The sequence below is a fragment of the Ascidia mentula genome, chromosome 6 (genome assembly GCF_947561715.1).
Source record: "Ascidia mentula chromosome 6, kaAscMent1.1, whole genome shotgun sequence".
Taxonomy (NCBI): domain Eukaryota; kingdom Metazoa; phylum Chordata; class Ascidiacea; order Phlebobranchia; family Ascidiidae; genus Ascidia; species Ascidia mentula.
The window spans coordinates 6,815,043-6,832,987 of NC_138571.1; the positions used below are offsets into that span (position 1 = coordinate 6,815,043).

Below are 17,945 nucleotides of genomic sequence, written 5' to 3' on the forward strand. Positions count from 1 at the left end.
CGAATAGAGTTAAAAATGTTTTTGGGTACCGACAAAAAACAAACAATGCCCTTGTTATAAGAAAAAGATTAAGTCACAGCAAAACCTGGAATGTTTCAACAAAAAGTAAAGCAAGAATTATAGGGCGGTCTCAAATCGTCCATCCCTTCATTTGGCATTTGGCAGGTAGAAATTAATTCTGTCAAGTTTGCGAAGCAATTTCTTACAATTTTACGTCAATGTGTAATGACCACGGTTCAGACCATTTCGCTTGATTAGCAGTAATGTCAATTTACATATGTGATACAAGTAGTGTATTCTAATACTTCGGTAAAACATAAATATCTGTATATTGACCTTGAAAACTGTGCAAGCAACATTTGTGCAATTATCAAATAATTTCGCAAAAACACAAAACATGTGGTGCAATTGCAGAACCAATAAATACGTCTTTACGTGTAAAGGAAATGTTTAAGACCTGTGCCAAAAAGTTGTTTGGTGGCTTTTTTAGAATACATAAAAAATTCATGATAACACAAATCTAATCCACAAAGACGCAGTGAAATGGCCGAAAAATAAACTATATCAGGAATAACAATGCTGCTGTTGTCTGAAGGTTACTGGTAACAAAATTGTTTATTTTATTCGTATACTGACTCATCTTTTTGCTGTCGCGTAGATCGACACAGTAGTTTCACAATCACGTTTTTCCACTGGTTCGTATACAAGAACGGGTTAAGGGCACTGTTAACTGGAAACAAAAACCCAATGATGCAATACGTCACGTATTTGCTAATAGACGATTCATCTATGGACTTTGTGATCGCGATAAGTGAAATTGGAACCCAGCAAGCGAAGTCCGTCAACACAACGAGAAATATACGACGATGCATTGCTTTATTTTCTTGTTCTCGGGTGTTGTCTTCAGACGAACTACAACAAAAGCAGCTGCAAATGCCCCAACATTTCATAGAGGAACCTGCGTCGAAGCCAGATGTTCGTCGTAGGATTATGGAGTAAGCGAGGGCCATGTAGAAGAAGGCAAAGAAGTTAAAACATACAATTTGCAGCAGGAACCCTAACGCCGGGTTTTGATCTGTGTTGAAATAATTAGGAAAGCAAAAACTTGTTCCACTGTAGTAAGGATAAGTCTTCAATGTTGTCTTGTTAAAAAGTTGCATATCGTCTAAAAGCGAAAACAGTTCCTCCCAAGAACGCGACATCGGTAATACGTACGAGCAGTTGACTTTCTTCAACATTGGTTTGACTATTTTTACCAGCTCGGTGTACGTTGCTGTAAACGGGAGATCGAAGCATTCATCTTCAACATACATGCTATTGTGAAACGTGTCTTCGTTTCCAAGTAAGGGGATGCACCCTACAAACGTCCACACAATCCAAGATAGAACGAGTTGAAAGATAACAGGCTTGATTTGAACTATTTTGTACGGCCAAAGTACGCTGTACAATCTACATGAAGTAATAAGTATTAAAGTTGTAACTGAAACTTGACTGGAGACAAACGCAGTTATTCCAATTAAAGAACAAGTGTTACCGGCTTTCCATAGTTGATAATCCCGCGACAAAAGCGGTTTTCCAATTTTAGAATACAAAACCATATGAGACAAGGTAATCAACCCCGTGAAAAAATCAGCAGTGCTTAAATTTAACAATAGGATATTGTGGAGTGTCTTCACTCTTTCCATGACTCCAAACTTCTTGTATAGGAGAGAAATACTATTGCACATTATAAGAACGTTGCCAAACAGAGCAAATACACCCAATGCCCATGTTATAATGTAACCAATGGTATACATCGCATCAAATCTAATACGATCTTCTCTAGGATCCAGGGCAAATCCACAGTTTAATAATTCGTTTGTTGAGATGCATTTGTTTGTCTTCACATAATGTCCCAATATACCTTGAAACCTTAACGACTTGCATTCGCCAATTGAAACGTTTCGACAGATTTTGAACTCCTGGGGAAACTTGTCGTCGGTGGTGTTGCATAAGCTGGTACATTGACCAAAATGTGCACCTTTATGAAATATAATATAAATAATTTAGGCGTATTGAACTAGTCGAATACTTTGAGACTACTTTCAAGAAACAAAATTATGCATTTTTTACATAGACTCATGCAGATTTAAGCTTCACAATTTAACTTGTAATGTTGCTAAAACACTCATTGGACAGAGTCATAGAGCTTTGTAATTATTTTGTTTACATATGAAGGTACATTGGTTGCATGATCTCAAAACACTAAACTTCGTGTCAACATTTATGCGAACCCACATTTTCGTTGTAACATACTTACGTTATAGCCTAATTTAATCAGTGACTCGATTACGTTTAAAAACTTTTTTGTAACAGTCAATGTAAAGACATCCTACCATCAGGGTATAGATCTGCCATTTTGCGTCCTGTAAAGTCGACAATAAATGCTTCGTGGGGTCCTTTACACTTTCACGACCACCTATGACACTGATATTCTTTGGCAAACTGTATAAAAGTTTGCCCACCCGCTCTGAACAAGGAAGTAAAATCACAACCATTGAAGTGTCAAATTTTGAAGGATGAAGGTTTTGTGACTCACAGGTTCTATAATGGGTGATTGTGGCTAATCGTGACTCCTTCATCAAGACCAGCTTTCCTTCAGTACGATACAATAGTCGTCTGTTTACCACAAAATATGATTACAACCAGTGATTAAAATTCAGAGAAACCCTAAATCATGCGGGGAAATATACCGAAGCTACATTTTCTTATGCTTTGTATTTTGGTTGCAAACAATCAATTCACTTGCACACATTTTGTTTTACAAAAATGCCTCAAAGAACCTCGCAATTTTATTTCTTGATACATGTTTGTGCGCTGGACCAAGACCCCGATAAAGCCTCCTTGCAGGCTCAACGTCATTGTATAAAAGTGTATGTTTAATTGTGACAGAAGGACAGATTTGCTTTGCCATAACAATATGCTTTGCAGCAACAGCAATACAATATTAATTCACCATCCATCACTTGCAGTTGTCTAAATGTCAGACAATAACATTACAGATACTATAACACATGTAATTTACTGTCCCAATCTTTTGGCCGCAATCATTGCTTTAAAATAACTAAAAGCACAAATTAAAAAGTTGACGTAGAAAGCATTGGTTTTGTTGATCCTCGTTGGTGTAAAGCTTTTTTTCAACTTTTGCATGAACAATACCACGCTGAACCTACGCAGACGTTCTTGCTGCAGGAAATCCTGTTTAATAATCACATTGGTGATTTCTCTGAAACTTTTGCACACTTTCTTCCCGTATGACTATGAATAAGCTGATCGTTTCCATGGAAGTTTCATTCAACCAAGCACTTTTCAAATTCTTTCATCAAGGTTTTTGTTGTAGAAGACGTTTTGCGAGTCTAAAACCACAAATATATTTTCTGTAGCAAAATCCTGATTTCTTTCATTGTGATTTACATGCCGTCGGCATAAGTTGTGTTATAACAGCACTTTTTTCTATAGTTAAAAATACCAATAAAACATTTGCAGCAATTGGTTGTATTAACATTGCTAGCCTACTTGTATTGGTTGCCATGATAAAGTTACGCAAAAATGTTCACAATAAATGCAAAGCGTGACAAAAAGTGACGACGCCATCAAGCACCCGCAGTAAACAATAAGAAATACACTCAGACTTCTCGGATCATAAACTGCATTTTAACTGTTCCTCAACTACATAGGGTTCTTTGTGGGCGACTTATGAAAATCAAAGTTTGAACTATTTTCTAATTGGCTATATGAAAAACACCGAAAGTTCAACAAACCCATACAAATCCAGACCGTTTTTAATTCGTGGGCTGCTTGAAGCATCGCCTCGACTGACAGTGTCAATCACCCGTACCTACAATGGCAAACCAACATGGAGTTCGAGTGTACGCCTGTAAGCTAAACCAGATGGGTAACGAATTCATTTTGCCTGAGAAGTGTGAAAGGCAGAAGCACCAAACACTGCAGAAGACTCAACAGTTACAACACATTATTGTAAACTGCCGGAAAGAAAACACATTGTTCTTTGTCGTTGACGCATCTACTATTTTTGTGAATGTGCAGCGACTCAAGAAAGAGTCGCTTGGTGTGGTCCAACTCCTTTTCCAGAACGTGGGCTTTATCGAAGTCAACTTCGTGTCGCAATGTTTCCGCATGCTTGGCAAACGCAGTCTTGCTGGCATCTTTCGATGCGACATCACGGCGATGCTCTTTCGCATACTGTGAGATTTCTGTGCGCGTAACTTTCCATGTGAGAAAATTTCACAACAATAGAAACGTCATAATGCCCCTACCAACTGTATGATGCAAGGCTAGTGCCAGCAGTCTTAATGTTTGCCACGTGTTGAACTTGTCCGCGTGCATTAAACTGTTTTGGTGGTTAAATATCTGTTGTGAATTGCAGTGAATTGACTTAAGTTGATAACTTAAATAGTGACTGAATAACGAATATTAACCTGGTGCAACCGATTGCTATTCGAAGTCGGTCCTTGTGCATCTTGTATTGGTGAGTTAAATGTTGTCTGTCATGTTGCATGTGTGACTGTTCGCTAATATGTGTTTGTTTGTTTAGTGAACGTGTCACAGTTTGTTAACTGTGCCGCAGAATAAAAGAATACTGTTCTTTCCTGACGGTGCGGTCAAACCTCTGTGACAAGGCTAGCTGGCCGTGTTACACATACAGTACACAGTACGTATATTTTATGCCAGAAGAGCAGTACATTTTTAAATTTACCGAATGTTTAATTGTTTTTGTCAATCTACAGCCCTGACAAGCAAATTTTATACTAAATCTAACTTTAACCCATTCACCCTGATAAGCCATGGCACGAACCACGTCAAAGTCCTGCACAGTTGCCACGAACCATATATTGATATCATTAAAAATTTATGGCACAATTGGGTGAAGTGCCATCTTTAAACCTTGTTTTGGTCGCATTGTTTGAGTAACGGGGCCGTATATTAGAAAATATATACGTATAATTTGTTTAATTATATGTTGGATTGTTAGCGCCAAACATATTTGTCAAATGTTCTCGCGTACTAACCTGAATTCCCTTACCACAGGTTGGGAACCACATTGGAAATTGAACAATAGTAACCTTAACACGCTGGCAATTAATGCCCTCTAGTACATTGGTGCGTTTTAAACCATAAACACTTATTGTGCAGCGTCATTCGTTTGGAATTGACGTCGTGTGCGGTCAACCGCCTTTGATGTATGAGCCACTGTTTTGATGGAGTGAGAATGTGCCCGCAATTGCATATACTTTCTGTGCACAATATTCTGCTTGGATGCAACCACCAAAACTTTGGGTCACTGAATCCACTGAGACAATGAAAAGCGTATACACAGAGTTATATCGTGCAAACTACATGAAAGGGAAAACTTTCTGATTTTGCAATTGAACAAAAACATCTCATGGTCTATATTGAATTGTGGCATTTCGTAATCCCCAAATGACTGTAACAACGAAGACCCAGGCCAAATAAAACAAAAAATTTTATTAACAGATTGTAATCTCAGTCTAGCACCTCACTTTTTGTGAATGAAATCAGTGCAAATACTATCAAAAGACTTAAAAACAACAAGGATATTCATACTGCTGCTTGCTACCAACATCAGTATCGGAATTGCATAATCGACTTTTGATATGCGTGCTGGTAATGCTACCACATTTTGGATAGCTTTTATGGACAGACAAGTTAAATCTTCTTACGTTTTAGCTGGCATCCTTTTGGTTTGTGATCAGTCAGTTATACTATTATATTATATTCGATTGTATTGAAATTTTAGTCGTTGATTAATCGTGCAGTTCCACACGAATGGTAAGTTAACAAAAATTCCCGACGTTACAATTCGCAAGCCATCAGGAAGTCACGTATTCTTATTACATACAACTTGTTTTTATTAAGTTGTAGAGGTATTGCACCTATGAAATTGCTGGTATAGAAGTTTTGATTGCAGCTTATTGCCTGGTTATTTAGCTGTCATCAAACTACATTAAAGAGATCCAATAGATGGAAACAGAGTGGCCCTGCCTGAACCTATTTAATTTTTGTGACTCCTCTCCTCATTCATAGTTTCGTTTTTTATATGGAGGTGAAATTCTCAAAAACTACCTTAAAAGCTTTCGAATCCCCAAAATCAACACTAAAACAAAGCACGTTCGTGTTTTGCGACGTACTATTTCCTTCGTAATGGGTGAAAGCGGACTTCGGCACATTTAATTGTTTAGTTCGTACCAAATTATATAAAAAAAATCCATAAACTGACTTCTTGCAAATGTTTGGGCCTCATCAGTGCAGCTAGTAACCGAGTCTTTTCAGCAAAAATTCTTGTTAAAATGCATTTTTAGCATTGGCTTGATTGACCTTGCTATTTTAAACCTTGATTTTTAAGTTGAGAAATCCATGGTTTTAACAAAACTTTTAACGGACTTGAGTCGTGTGCAAAAAACAGTTTTACTGTGTGGTCGGCAGTAGCTTTATGCTTGAGTGATTTACCTGATGTTTGCTTTGTCCTGAATCAACAGAATGATTCGTTAGTTGCAACGGACGTCTGAACTATCTGCTGTTTTGATGAAGAAGTTTATCTTTTAGCTAAGCTTCGGCTATTTAGTATTCTTGTATCATGGATGAATTGAATAGCGTAAGTTTATTGACTTTATTCTTTTTCGTGTAGTTGTAAATGATAATGTGATAATATAGCAATATCAAAAAACAACTGATTGCATATATTGGCTATGGCATATACAACCTGATTTAGTGAGGAATTTTTTCATATAATTGGTGCAGCTCAATTATTTCAATGCATTTAACAGAGTAGTAACCGTATGTTGAAATCTACTTTTACGATGCTACATGCAATCTTTCAAAATATAATTAGTACAAGTGAACCATAGTTCAAAGTTTAAACCACCCAGTGCTCATGTATCAGTATTGTTATTTTTGAAGTAAACTTCATTACAAAAGATTTTCTTGAATTGCAGCTTCGGGAATTCGACCCTGTAGATATTTCGCTCGATGTTGATTCTTGCGAGGTTGGAAATGGAAGTTTTGGCGTTGTACTGCTTGGACGACATAGAGTGTTAAGTCTTGTTGCAATGAAGTGCTTCAATATTACTGATGGCGGAAGACAAATGGCAAACATATTGAGACGGTAAGTTTTCAAAACTTGTACTTGATACAGTCAGACTATACTCATTAACACGCATTTCATTCATACGATTTTGCACATAACAGGATACAAAGGGAATTCAGCCTACTTCAGCAAGCAAGCCATGACTGTATTGCGCGAGTATACGGCTGGGCAAAATGGCCTTTCAACATGGCCATCGTTATGGAGTATTACCAAGGTGGAAATCTCAGAGATCTACTTGCTGACGAAAACGTCACCATTGGAATGACCCTGCGTCTTCGGTTTGCCGTTGAAATAGCAACTGGCATTGCCGTCATTCACAACATATTTTCCGACAAGCGGTTGATACACGGCGACCTCAAACCGGGGAATGTGCTTTTCACTATAACGCTACACTGCAAAATATCGGATTTCGGATGTGCCGAGATCGCCAACTACACAGGATCCACATCTTCGTCAGATCGACCTCTCGTTCGAAGGTGGAACATGACGATGCAATTTGCTGCACCAGAAAAATTCGATAATTTCAATTTGAAACCTTCGAAAGAACAGGATGTTTACAGCTATGGAGTGGTTCTTTATACAATGTTGACTCGCCAGCCACCCTTTGTCAACATCAGCGACCCCGAGGGTTTCAAAAGAGCAGTCAAAAATGGTCTTCGTCCAGATTGTTTGGGATTCCCAGCAATTGAAGCGTTGCTATGTGACGCGGATAAAGAAATCATGCGGCTTCTTGCAAGTGATATGGAAAGATGTTGGCATGCCAACACATCCTTAAGGCCAGACATAATCAGTGTTCGTGATAGATTGACAGTTACTTTACCAAGCAAGATCCAGTGGTAGTAGCTGAACAAGTTACAACTGCACTCAGAGGCATGCAAGTGGAAACGACGTGTTTTGACACAAACTATCAAAGACTGGCACGTTTACATCAGTTCTCATCTGAATCAAGAACCTTTACCAGTAAGTATTAAATTTCCCAGCTTGTGATTGAGATATTTAAAAAAAATTGAAACATATTTTAGATGTGGAAGTACGACAAGAAAGCTCATCAACAGCGCTGGTGGATCAAACTTTGCATACAGGTATATACATAACAAGACAAAATCATGTTCAAAAGTAAACTTCATGTAAAATTCGAATCGACAATGCGTGGCTTCCCGAAGTAGTCTATAAGTCTAAAAAAGCCATAATAATTATTGAGAATTGCAGACAGGGTGTACACATTGTTTCGACCTGCAAGGTCTCATCAGTGCAGCTGTTCACTGTGGAACTGCGCTAGCTTTTACACTACCAGGCACAAATGTTTGCTTGTCATGCAAACAAATCAAATGCAGCAGTGGGGATTAGAATGTGCCTCGGTGGTTTGAAGGAAATCAACAAACATGTGAGCGAAACAAACTCCTTTGATCGGTCGATGTGGCAACAACATGTCATTCCAATTATGAGGAGCTTTGTGGTAAAAATTGAAAACATGGAAGACCTAAGCGAACGTGACAGGGTCATTAATCAAACGTGGTGCATGCAGTTTACTGCTTACTGCTATCTTTTAATTCCTGATTTTGCATCAGCTGGGCCAATATTGGAAGAAGCCATTCACTTAATGAAATCCACGTTTGGTGATGATGCTTGCAAATACCACGTGTTAGGACATTGTGTCTCCAACCTTGCCTTAGTGTATGGACGTCAAAAACGTTCTCAGGAATCCCTGAAGCTTTATGCGGAAGCAGTTGATATTTACACTAAGGCTGAAGATATCAGCGAAGAATACAGAAGTATCGTAATAGAAAAAACTAAGCGAAACAGATCAATTGAAATTTCTTCTCAAAGGCATACTTAAAAGAAAATGTCATTTTTAACAAATCTTTACAAAAAGTGTTTCTTTCAAAGCATTGATTAAAAGTTGTAGTTTCGTTACCATAGTGTACTTGTATATTACTCTGATACTGCACGTATCAGTTTGTGTATGTTTAAATTTGAATAAAAATACGCTTTTTTCTGATTGGTCAATCCAAAACTTTTGCAATTCATTCCTTGGGCAACCACAAGTCAAACTTTCGCAGAGTTCCTTGAATGGAAAATAAAAACAGTTTGCAATGAAAAATACCTTTGACAAATCTGCTTTCAGTAAAAAATTCAAGCGTTTCAAAAGTGAATGAATAAATTTGAAATATTATATGTCACTTTAAAGTTCACTTGTAATGTAACTTCTTCAGCGTCAAATATCAACATGTTCTTGGTATGTAAAACTGTAAGATAGCCTGAAAAGTTTTGGAAAGATGCTAAGGCCTCAGGAAAACAGGACTACTATTTGTGTCGTATTTTATATTAGATATGGGATAAAAATATAAGTGTAACCAAACAAGCAAAAAAATGCGAAACCTAAATACAACGCAACCAATCGGGGCACAACAAACACAACTTCGCGATTGGGCGTCTTAAGGCACCAGTGAGCCTTGACGACCACCTGACGCACCACTACCTTCTTATCAGAAAGTACATCGGTCTTACGTCCCCATTTTGCCCTTTACTTTGTGGCTGGTTGTCATCCACCACAAGCACAACATCAGGGATGGCGAAATTACCATGTTCATTGGCCCACTTCGTTCTGGGCATTAGCGTGGGCAGGTACTCCCGTGACCATTTCCGCCAAGTATTGCACCTGGCGCCAGCGATTACGGTGGTAACAGTTCTTTCTTGTGAATAGTTCAGGGGACATATTCGGCGCTGCACTGCAGCAGTAGATGATTTGGTGTAAGTGGCTCCTCATCCTTCGGATGGAACGTTACCGGAACCAAGGGACGGGAGTTCAGCATTGCCTCGACCTCCACCATCAGAGTTCTCAGATTCTCATCAGATAAAGTCTGCTCCGCAAGCAGTATATTAAGAATCTTGCGCACCGAGCGTATCATCCGCTCCCATACCCCACCCATGTGGCTGGCAGTAGGAGGATTGGAGTTTCACGCAATCTCACGTTGTTGCAAATATTCGTGAATCTGCTTTTGGTTCCACTTATGCAGTTCTTCACGCAGTATGCGCTCAGCTCCAACAAAGTTCGTACCGTTGTCACTGAAGATTTGGTCTGGCCGTCCACGACGACCGATGAAACGTCGTATCCGTACCTCTTCACCTCATTTCGTCCTTGATTAACAAGAAAGGGGCCAAAGTAGCCAACACCGACCACTGAGAAAGGTGTCTTGTTAACCTGCAGCCTTGCAGAAGGAAGATCCGCCATGATCTGTTTTCCCGGGGATCCGTTTCTTCGTCGGCACGATACACACTTGCCGAGTACACGTCAAACTGCCACTTAGTAGCGTTGTCGTAAGGACGACCTCGTGTGTCCCATTCTGACATGACCAACCTCATGCTGCTGTATGATCACCAGGTCCGTAACCCGATGGGTGTATGGTAGAATGATCGGATGCTTCACATTAAAGTCGACAACTGCACGCTCAAGTCTTCCACCAACCCTCATAACTCCGTCAACAATATTTGGATTAAGTTTTCCTAGAGCCCTTCTTTTCTTTCGTAGACGAATTGCTTCGCCCTTTGCCTTTGACATTGCGGCGATAATTTCTGGGAAACTGTGTTCTTGCACATGTTTTACAATTTCGAGCTCAGCAACTTTAAGTTCGGCAACGGCCAATTGTCCAAAAGTTACTTCGTACTTTTCAGGAAACTTCTTTGACATCAACATCAACTTGAACCGGAGCAGCCAACCGACAGCCTTTTTCAGCCGATTCCAAGATGAATATTTCGCAATAAGTCGATCTATTGCGGATTCACGAACGACCAGATAACCTGTTTGAGCTTCTTTCTTCATAGGAAAAAAATTGATTGGCAAAGACGACAAGTCAGGAGGAGAAGGCCACGCATTTTCTTTCTACCAAAGAAACTGAGGACCAGTGAGCCATCTGCTGGAGCTAAGGAATTTTTTTACGCTTAGCCCACGAGACGCTTCATCAGCTGGATTTACCTTTGTACCGACGTGCCTCCATTGACCAGGACGTAAGACATCTTCGACTGTGGCCAGACGATTTGCCACGAACACTGGAAATCGCTTGTTGCTGTTAACAATGCTTTGAAGAACTGTAGTCGAATCCGTCCAGAAAACAGATTGACATTCGACCGGTCGAAGCTCTTTCCTTGCAAGTTGTTCCAGTCTGGCTGTAACAACTGCCGCTGTCAACTCCAGACGTGGGATCGAACACGTCTTCAAGCGGGGAACACTTGCTTTGCCTATAACGAACGAACAGTAAATACGTTTTCGGTCGTCCACCAATCTCAAAGAGCTGTGGACGACGAATCTGCAAAATGGTGCAATTCTGTTTTGAGCACCTTACCGAAATCACGCGGCTTTATGCATCGAGATAAAACGACTTTTTCCAAGAACGGGAGTTTATGCAACCATTTTGCTCACGTTTCGGAGTCCTTGTCGGAGAGTACGTCATCCCACCCAAGCTGTTTTCTGCAAAGTTCTCTTTGCATCGTCTTGGCCACTACGATCACAGATGCTGCAAAACCAAGAGGGTCATACAATGAAGCCACCACAGACAGGATTGCCCTTTTGGTGAAGGTTTTCGGTTGTTTTTCATCGACGTTAAAACCGAATTCACCAACGAAAACCAAAAACACTTTCGCACGAGGAACTCGTAAGGTTCAGCTCCTTAACTGATTTTGCCCGTTCCATTTCATCAATGGACGCAAGAACTCGCTCGCTGTTACTTATCCACTTGGTCAGCCTAAACCCGTTTCTTTTAAGAAGTGCACAAATACCTTCGACCAACCGAACTGCTTCCGCTTCGGTCGGCACAGACTTTAGACAGTCGTCGACGTAGAAATTCTTCATGACAGTCTCGACGACCTTGCTCGACCTTTACAATCCTCAGCCACTTGCCTGAGGCAGAAACTCGCACTGAAGGGGGAAGAAGCTGTCCCGAACAAATGAACCAGCATCCTGTGATCGATGGGCTTCTTCGCCACATTGCCACCAGGCAACAACAAAAACGGAAAACGACTTTTCACGCATCTGATGGTACATGGCCTCCACGTCGGCCACGAGAGCTATACTTTCCATTCGGAATCTTGAAATCCTGAAGTAAAACGTCATTCAGCGACCGACCGCGACACTTGGCGGCGCAGTCCAAAACTACCCGCACCTTACCGGGCTTGTGAGGATTTGTAAGGATGGTGCGGCAGGTACCACGCTGATTCTCTAAACTGTTCTTAATCCGGAACTTCTTCAGCATAGCCTTGAGCTATGTAACTTTGAACCGTTTTTATGTACGCAACTCGCAGTTTGGCCTCAGGGGCGTCTAACCCAAAAAGTTAATCAAAATTGAACCGGCAAAATAATTCATTGTATATAAATCAATATCTCTAGGACGTTTATTTGGACAAGAAAAGCAATATCTTTGCGTAAAATATGCTGGACTTAAAAAAATCCAAATTACTTGCAAAGAGATAAGTGTCAGTGCGATCTCATTTTTCACAGAAATACTAATTTAGCCTGAAATATTCATATTTGACGCTGCAAAAAGTGTACATTACATTACAACTCAACTTTAAAGTGACATATAATATTTCAAATTTAATCATTCACTTTTGAAACGCTTGAACTTTTTACTGAAAGCAGATTTGTCAAAGGCATTTTTCATTGCAAACTGTTTTTATTTTCCATTCAAGAGAAAGTTGACTTGGTAGCCCAAAGAATGAATTGCAAAAGTTTTGGATTGACCAATCAGAACAAAAGCGTATTTTTATTCAAATTCAAACATACACAAACTGATACATACAGTATAGGAGTAATATACAGGTACACTTACAATGAAACTACAACGTTCGATCAATGTTTTCGAAGAAACACATTTTTTGTTAAGATTTGTTGCAAATTTGTTGCGGCTGTGTAGAAAGCATTCTCCATTAAATATGCTTTTGAGAAGAACACACAATTGATCTGACTCTCTTAGTTTTTTCTATTACCATACTTCTGTATTCTTCGCTGATATCTTCAGCCCTAGTATAAATATATACACCTTCCGCATAAAGATTCAGGGATTCTTGAAACTGTTCTTGACGTCCGTACACTAGGGCAAGGTTGGTGACGCAATGTCCTAACACGTGGTATTTGCAAGCATCATCACCAAACGTGGATTTCATCAAGTGAATGGCTTCTTCCAATATAGGCTCAGTGGATTCTAGGTCAGGAATTGAAAGATAGCAGTAAGCAGTAAACTGCATGCACCACGTTTGATTAATGACCCTGTCATGTTCGCTTAGGTCTTCCATGTTTTGAATTTTTACCACAAATCTCCTCATAATTGGAATGACATGTTCTTGCCACATCGACCGATCAAAGGAGTTTGTTTCTCTCACATGTTTGTTGATTTCCTTTAAACCACCGAGGCACATTCTAATCCCCACTGCTGCATTTGATTTGTTTGCATGACAAGCAAACATTTCAGCGGAAAGGTAATAGAAGGCCTGAGCCCGATTGAAACATTTTTTGAAGCGGTAATCGTCGGCTAATTTCTTCAATTCTTCAGCAGTTGATTGAAAGTTTTCGTGGAGAAGTTGAGATAGTTGATGCAAGCACGAATTTGCATTTGACAAATTTCCCTTTTTCACACTTTCCTCGTATTTATTCAAAGCGTTAAGCAGCTGTTCTTGGGCAACCGTCATATGACCTACAAGCAATAAAAACTAACATTAAGACGCAAAAACGTTTAGCTCAAATAAATAGAAAAATACCTCCAGACTGCAGAGCTTCCAGCAAAGGAACTTTATTTCTATATTTTGAAGTGCCTGCAAACAACATACTTTATGAGCTGTAATATTAAAACTAAACTCACGTTTAAAACACGTCCTAAGGATTGACATTGGGAAAATCCTAATAAGAAATATAGGATTGATGCACAGAAAGTGGGTATTAGTAGTACATTAATATGTTTGATACCCCAAACAATTAAAATGCATGCAGCCATCAAGCTGATCCCGGGCCGAACAACTTAATGTGTAAAAAAACACTTACCAAAGGTTTCTTTTGGAACCGTAGTATCGTCGAATCGGGCAACCGCTTTAAAAAATAATAATTTTATTTGATGTTAATTGTAAACATATCAAATTACCGCAAGGGATCAAGCAGCTGAATTAACAGATTGAAAAACACAATACGTTAAAACGTTGTTCAATGGGTTGTAAAATTGCCAACAGCCGAAGGAAATACTTTTTTCTGTGTCTAATTTCACCCTGATATTCATGCAATTCTAACCTGAAACTTCTTTCGGCGTGGTTTCATCATTCGTTGCAGTTTCTCCTCCTGAATGAAATAACTGACATTATGGAACCCAAAAACACAACTTTTAGATTACGGAACGCAAAGTGACAGTAGTGCATTGTTATAATTGCTACAATTAGCAGTCGTCTGCACAGATTACTCGATACTTTGGCCAAATATATTCGCGTTAAAGCATTTTGTAACGTCCGTTGAACGCGCCCCGGTTCTTGGCGCGGAACGTCACACGAGGCGGAATTCCCGCAGTTAAAACGCGTGTCTTTAATGGGCCTCAAACTCGCTCACTCAGTTGATGTTATTATTGTTATCGAATGTGCAGTACTGTGGTCCACAAAGACGGTCGAAGCAGTTACTGTCGCACACCGATAACTTTGGGCGACAGAAGATTGAATACCACACGCTTCACGTGTGTACAAATGCAAGAGAGACACAGAAAATGTCCGCTCGCAACACAAAAAACCTTTTGCAAGAATGAAATGACGTAGCACTGTGCTGCACAGTTGTCGGACACAAAAAAGGACAAAACCACGTTGCGTTGTCACTTAAAACTTGGTCTCTTATTATTGCGTCACAGACCGTATAGTATTGCAACACACATTAGTGTAGAGAAAAATGCGCAGTCATAGAAATCGGCAATTACTGGCAAACAAGATGTAACACATTTTTTGTATTCGTTGTTATAGCAACTGGTTGGTTATGCGACCCAACCTCGTAACAGTAATGTTAACATGACGTCATTACCAGAAGTTTTCTTGGGAATGGTTTCGTTCCTCGATTCATTTTCTTCCCCTGAATGAAAGATTGATTATTTTTTGGAAACACAAAGAAATTACTCAATTAAAGTTGTTGCATCACATCGTACGCAAATTACAACACAACGCCCTTTTTTACCTATATGACGTCATAATACCATACAAGTCATTCTGCTATGCTATGCAAAATAAGATGGGAAGTTGTTTCACGTGTAATTTGCTTTAAAGCTGCTGTTAGGTTCATTATACTGCACTTCAGTTAACCGATTCTATTTGAACAGGATGGCAATGCAAAATGAGTGATATCCTTATCCAACGAATTGACAAACTTACGAAAAAGGGGTTTGGGAATTGTGTTTCCAGCATCTCCACCTCCTGTCAATTAAAAGTTGTCAATTTATTTTAACAAGCAAAGAATATTTGTTACGCGCTAAAAATTGCTCTAAACGTCTTTTTTTGCCAATTCAAATACCTGCACAAAACTAAGAAGACACTTACTATAGACTACTTCGGGAAGCCACGCATTGTCGATTCGAACCACAGCCTCAAAATCTAAATTTTACATAAAGTTTACTTTAGAACATGATTTTGTCTTGTGATGTATATACCTGTATGCAAAGTTTGATCCACCAGCGCTGTTGATGAGCTTTCTTGTCGTACTTCCACATCTAAAATGTGTTTCAATTTTTTTAAAATATCTCAATCACAAGCTGGGAAACTTAATACTTACTGGTAAAGGTTCTTGATTCAGATGAGAACTGATGTAAACGTGCCAGTCTTTGATGGTTTGTGTCAAAACACGGCGTTTCCACTTGCATGCCTCTGAGTGCAGTTGAGACCTGCTCAGCCACCACCACTGGATCTTGCTTGGTAAAGTAACTTTCAAATCTATCACGAACACTGATTATATCTGGCCTTAAGGATGGGTTGGCATGCCAACATCTTTCCATATCACTTGCAAGAAGCCGCATGATCTTCTTATCCGCGTCACATAGCAACGCTTCAATTGCTGGGAATCCCAAACAATCTGGACGAAGACCATTTTTGACTGCTCTTTTGAAACCCTCGGGGTCACTGATGTTGACAAAGGGCGGCTGGCGAGTCAACATTGTATAAAGAACCACTCCATAGCTGTAAACATCCTGTTCTTTCGAAGGTTTCAAATTGAAGTTGTCGAATTTTTCTGGTGCAGCAAATTGCATCGTCATGTTCCACCTTCGAGCGAGAGGTCGATCTGACGAAGATGTGGATCCTGTGTAGTTGGCGATCTCGGCACATCCGAAATCCGATATTTTGCAGTGAAGCGTTATAGTGAAAAGCACATTCTCCGGTTTGAGGTCGCCGTGTATCAACCGCTTGTCGGAAAATATGTTGTGAATGACGGCAATGCCAGTTGCTATTTCAACGGCAAACCGAAGACGCAGGGTCATTCCAATGGTGATGTTTTCGTCAGCAAGTAGATCTCTGAGATTCCCACCTTGGTAATATTCCATAACGATGGCCATGTTGAAAGGCCATTTTGCCCAGCCGTATACTCGCGCAATACAGTCATGGCTTGCCTGCTGAAGTAGGCTGAATTCCCTTTGTATCCTGTTATATGCAAAATCGTATAAATGAAATGCGTATTTATGAGTATAAAGTAGCAAATAAGTTTATCTGAACAACCTGAAACCCCGCACCATCTACAAATGGAATGTGGAAAATTAACGAGAGTAAATCTACAATCCAACATTTCATGAAGTAATACTGTCTACATCTTAGGTTCACCACTGGGTGTACCCATGCGAAAGTCAAGAATTGTTTTCTTTTTAATTATGCGCACTGTTGCCAGTCAATATGCGTATTTCCACGCTTCGTTTAGTCAGTGGGCGTTTCGGTTTTTCACGAGACTAATGTGGGCGAGTTCCATTGTAGCCTACTGTACATGGGCTGTTGGCAGTCACATTGCAAAAAATTGGCCCGATAGTATTTAATCCATTGCGTTTATCCGGATCAACGTTTAGTCTGACTGTATCAAGTACAAGTTTTAAAAACTTACCGTCTCACTATGTTGGCCTTTTGTCTTCCGCCACCAGTAATATTGAAGCACTTCATTGCAACAAGACTTAACACTTTATGTCGTCCAAGCAGTACAACGCCAAAACTTCCATTTCCAACCTCGCAAGAATCAACATCGAGCGAAATATCTACAGGGTCGAATTCCCGAATCTAAAATTCAAAAAAATCTTTTGTAATGAAGTTTACTTCAGAAATAACAATACTAATACATAAGCACTGCTGGTTGGTTTAAACTTTGAACAATGGTTCACTTGTACTAATTATATTTTAAAAGATTGCATGTAGCATCGTAAAAGTAGATTTCAACAAACGTTTACTGCTGTGAAAAATGCATTGAATTAATTGAGCTGCACCAATATCATGAAAGAATTCCTCTGTTCATTAGGTTGTATATGCCATAGCCAATATATGCAATCAGTGTTTTTTTGATATTACTATATTATCACTAAAAACTACAAGAAAAAGAATGAAGTCAATAAACTTACGCTCTCCAATTCATCCATGATACAAGAATACTAAATAGCCGAAGCTTAGCTAAAAGATAAACTTCTTCATCAAAACAGCAGATAGTTCAGACGTCCGTTGCAACTAACGAATGACTCTGTTGATTCAGGACAAAACAAACATTAGGCAGTTATTAAAAACCACTCAAGCATAAAATCCACTGCTGTCGACCACA

General features: G+C 39.5%; 3 protein-coding genes across 3 annotated transcripts; 1 reads left to right on the forward strand and 2 right to left on the reverse strand.

Annotated features, from left to right (window-relative positions):
* Positions 1-6,655: 6,655 nt before the first annotated feature.
* LOC145907055 (receptor-interacting serine/threonine-protein kinase 1-like) lies at positions 6,656-8,005 on the forward strand. Its single transcript, XM_082994493.1, has 3 exons — positions 6,656-6,673; positions 7,014-7,183; positions 7,267-8,005. Exons 1-3 carry the CDS (start codon positions 6,656-6,658, stop codon positions 8,003-8,005), a joined length of 927 nt encoding a protein of 308 aa, XP_082850619.1.
* Positions 8,006-10,070: 2,065 nt separating this feature from the next.
* LOC145907057 (uncharacterized) lies at positions 10,071-10,859 on the reverse strand. The gene is given in 1 exon segment (XM_082994494.1): positions 10,071-10,859. A coding segment is annotated over 1 exon segment (789 nt).
* Positions 10,860-12,969: 2,110 nt separating this feature from the next.
* Positions 12,970-17,862, reverse strand: LOC145906478 (uncharacterized). The gene is made up of 11 exons (XM_082993896.1): positions 17,752-17,862; positions 17,247-17,416; positions 15,939-16,798; positions 15,817-15,876; positions 15,707-15,760; positions 15,542-15,583; positions 15,198-15,245; positions 14,433-14,480; positions 14,193-14,237; positions 13,913-13,966; positions 12,970-13,848 (listed from the first exon to the last, which is right to left on the reverse strand). Exons 1-11 carry the CDS (start codon positions 17,767-17,769, stop codon positions 13,085-13,087), a joined length of 2,163 nt encoding a protein of 720 aa, XP_082850022.1. The 5' UTR covers positions 17,770-17,862; the 3' UTR covers positions 12,970-13,084.
* Positions 17,863-17,945: the final 83 nt, after the last annotated feature.

Excerpts from the sequence above, each read along its gene's own strand:
- LOC145906478 (XM_082993896.1), bottom strand. Across the intron at positions 15,761-15,816 it reads GGATCAAACTTTGCATACAG|ATTTTGAGGCTGTGGTTCGA; the intron begins GTATATACATCA and ends TGTAAAATTTAG. Across the intron at positions 15,246-15,541 it reads AATTCCCAAACCCCTTTTTC|GGGAAGAAAATGAATCGAGG; the intron begins GTAAGTTTGTCA and ends TCTTTCATTCAG.
- LOC145907055 (XM_082994493.1), top strand. Across the intron at positions 7,184-7,266 it reads ATGGCAAACATATTGAGACG|GATACAAAGGGAATTCAGCC; the intron begins GTAAGTTTTCAA and ends TGCACATAACAG.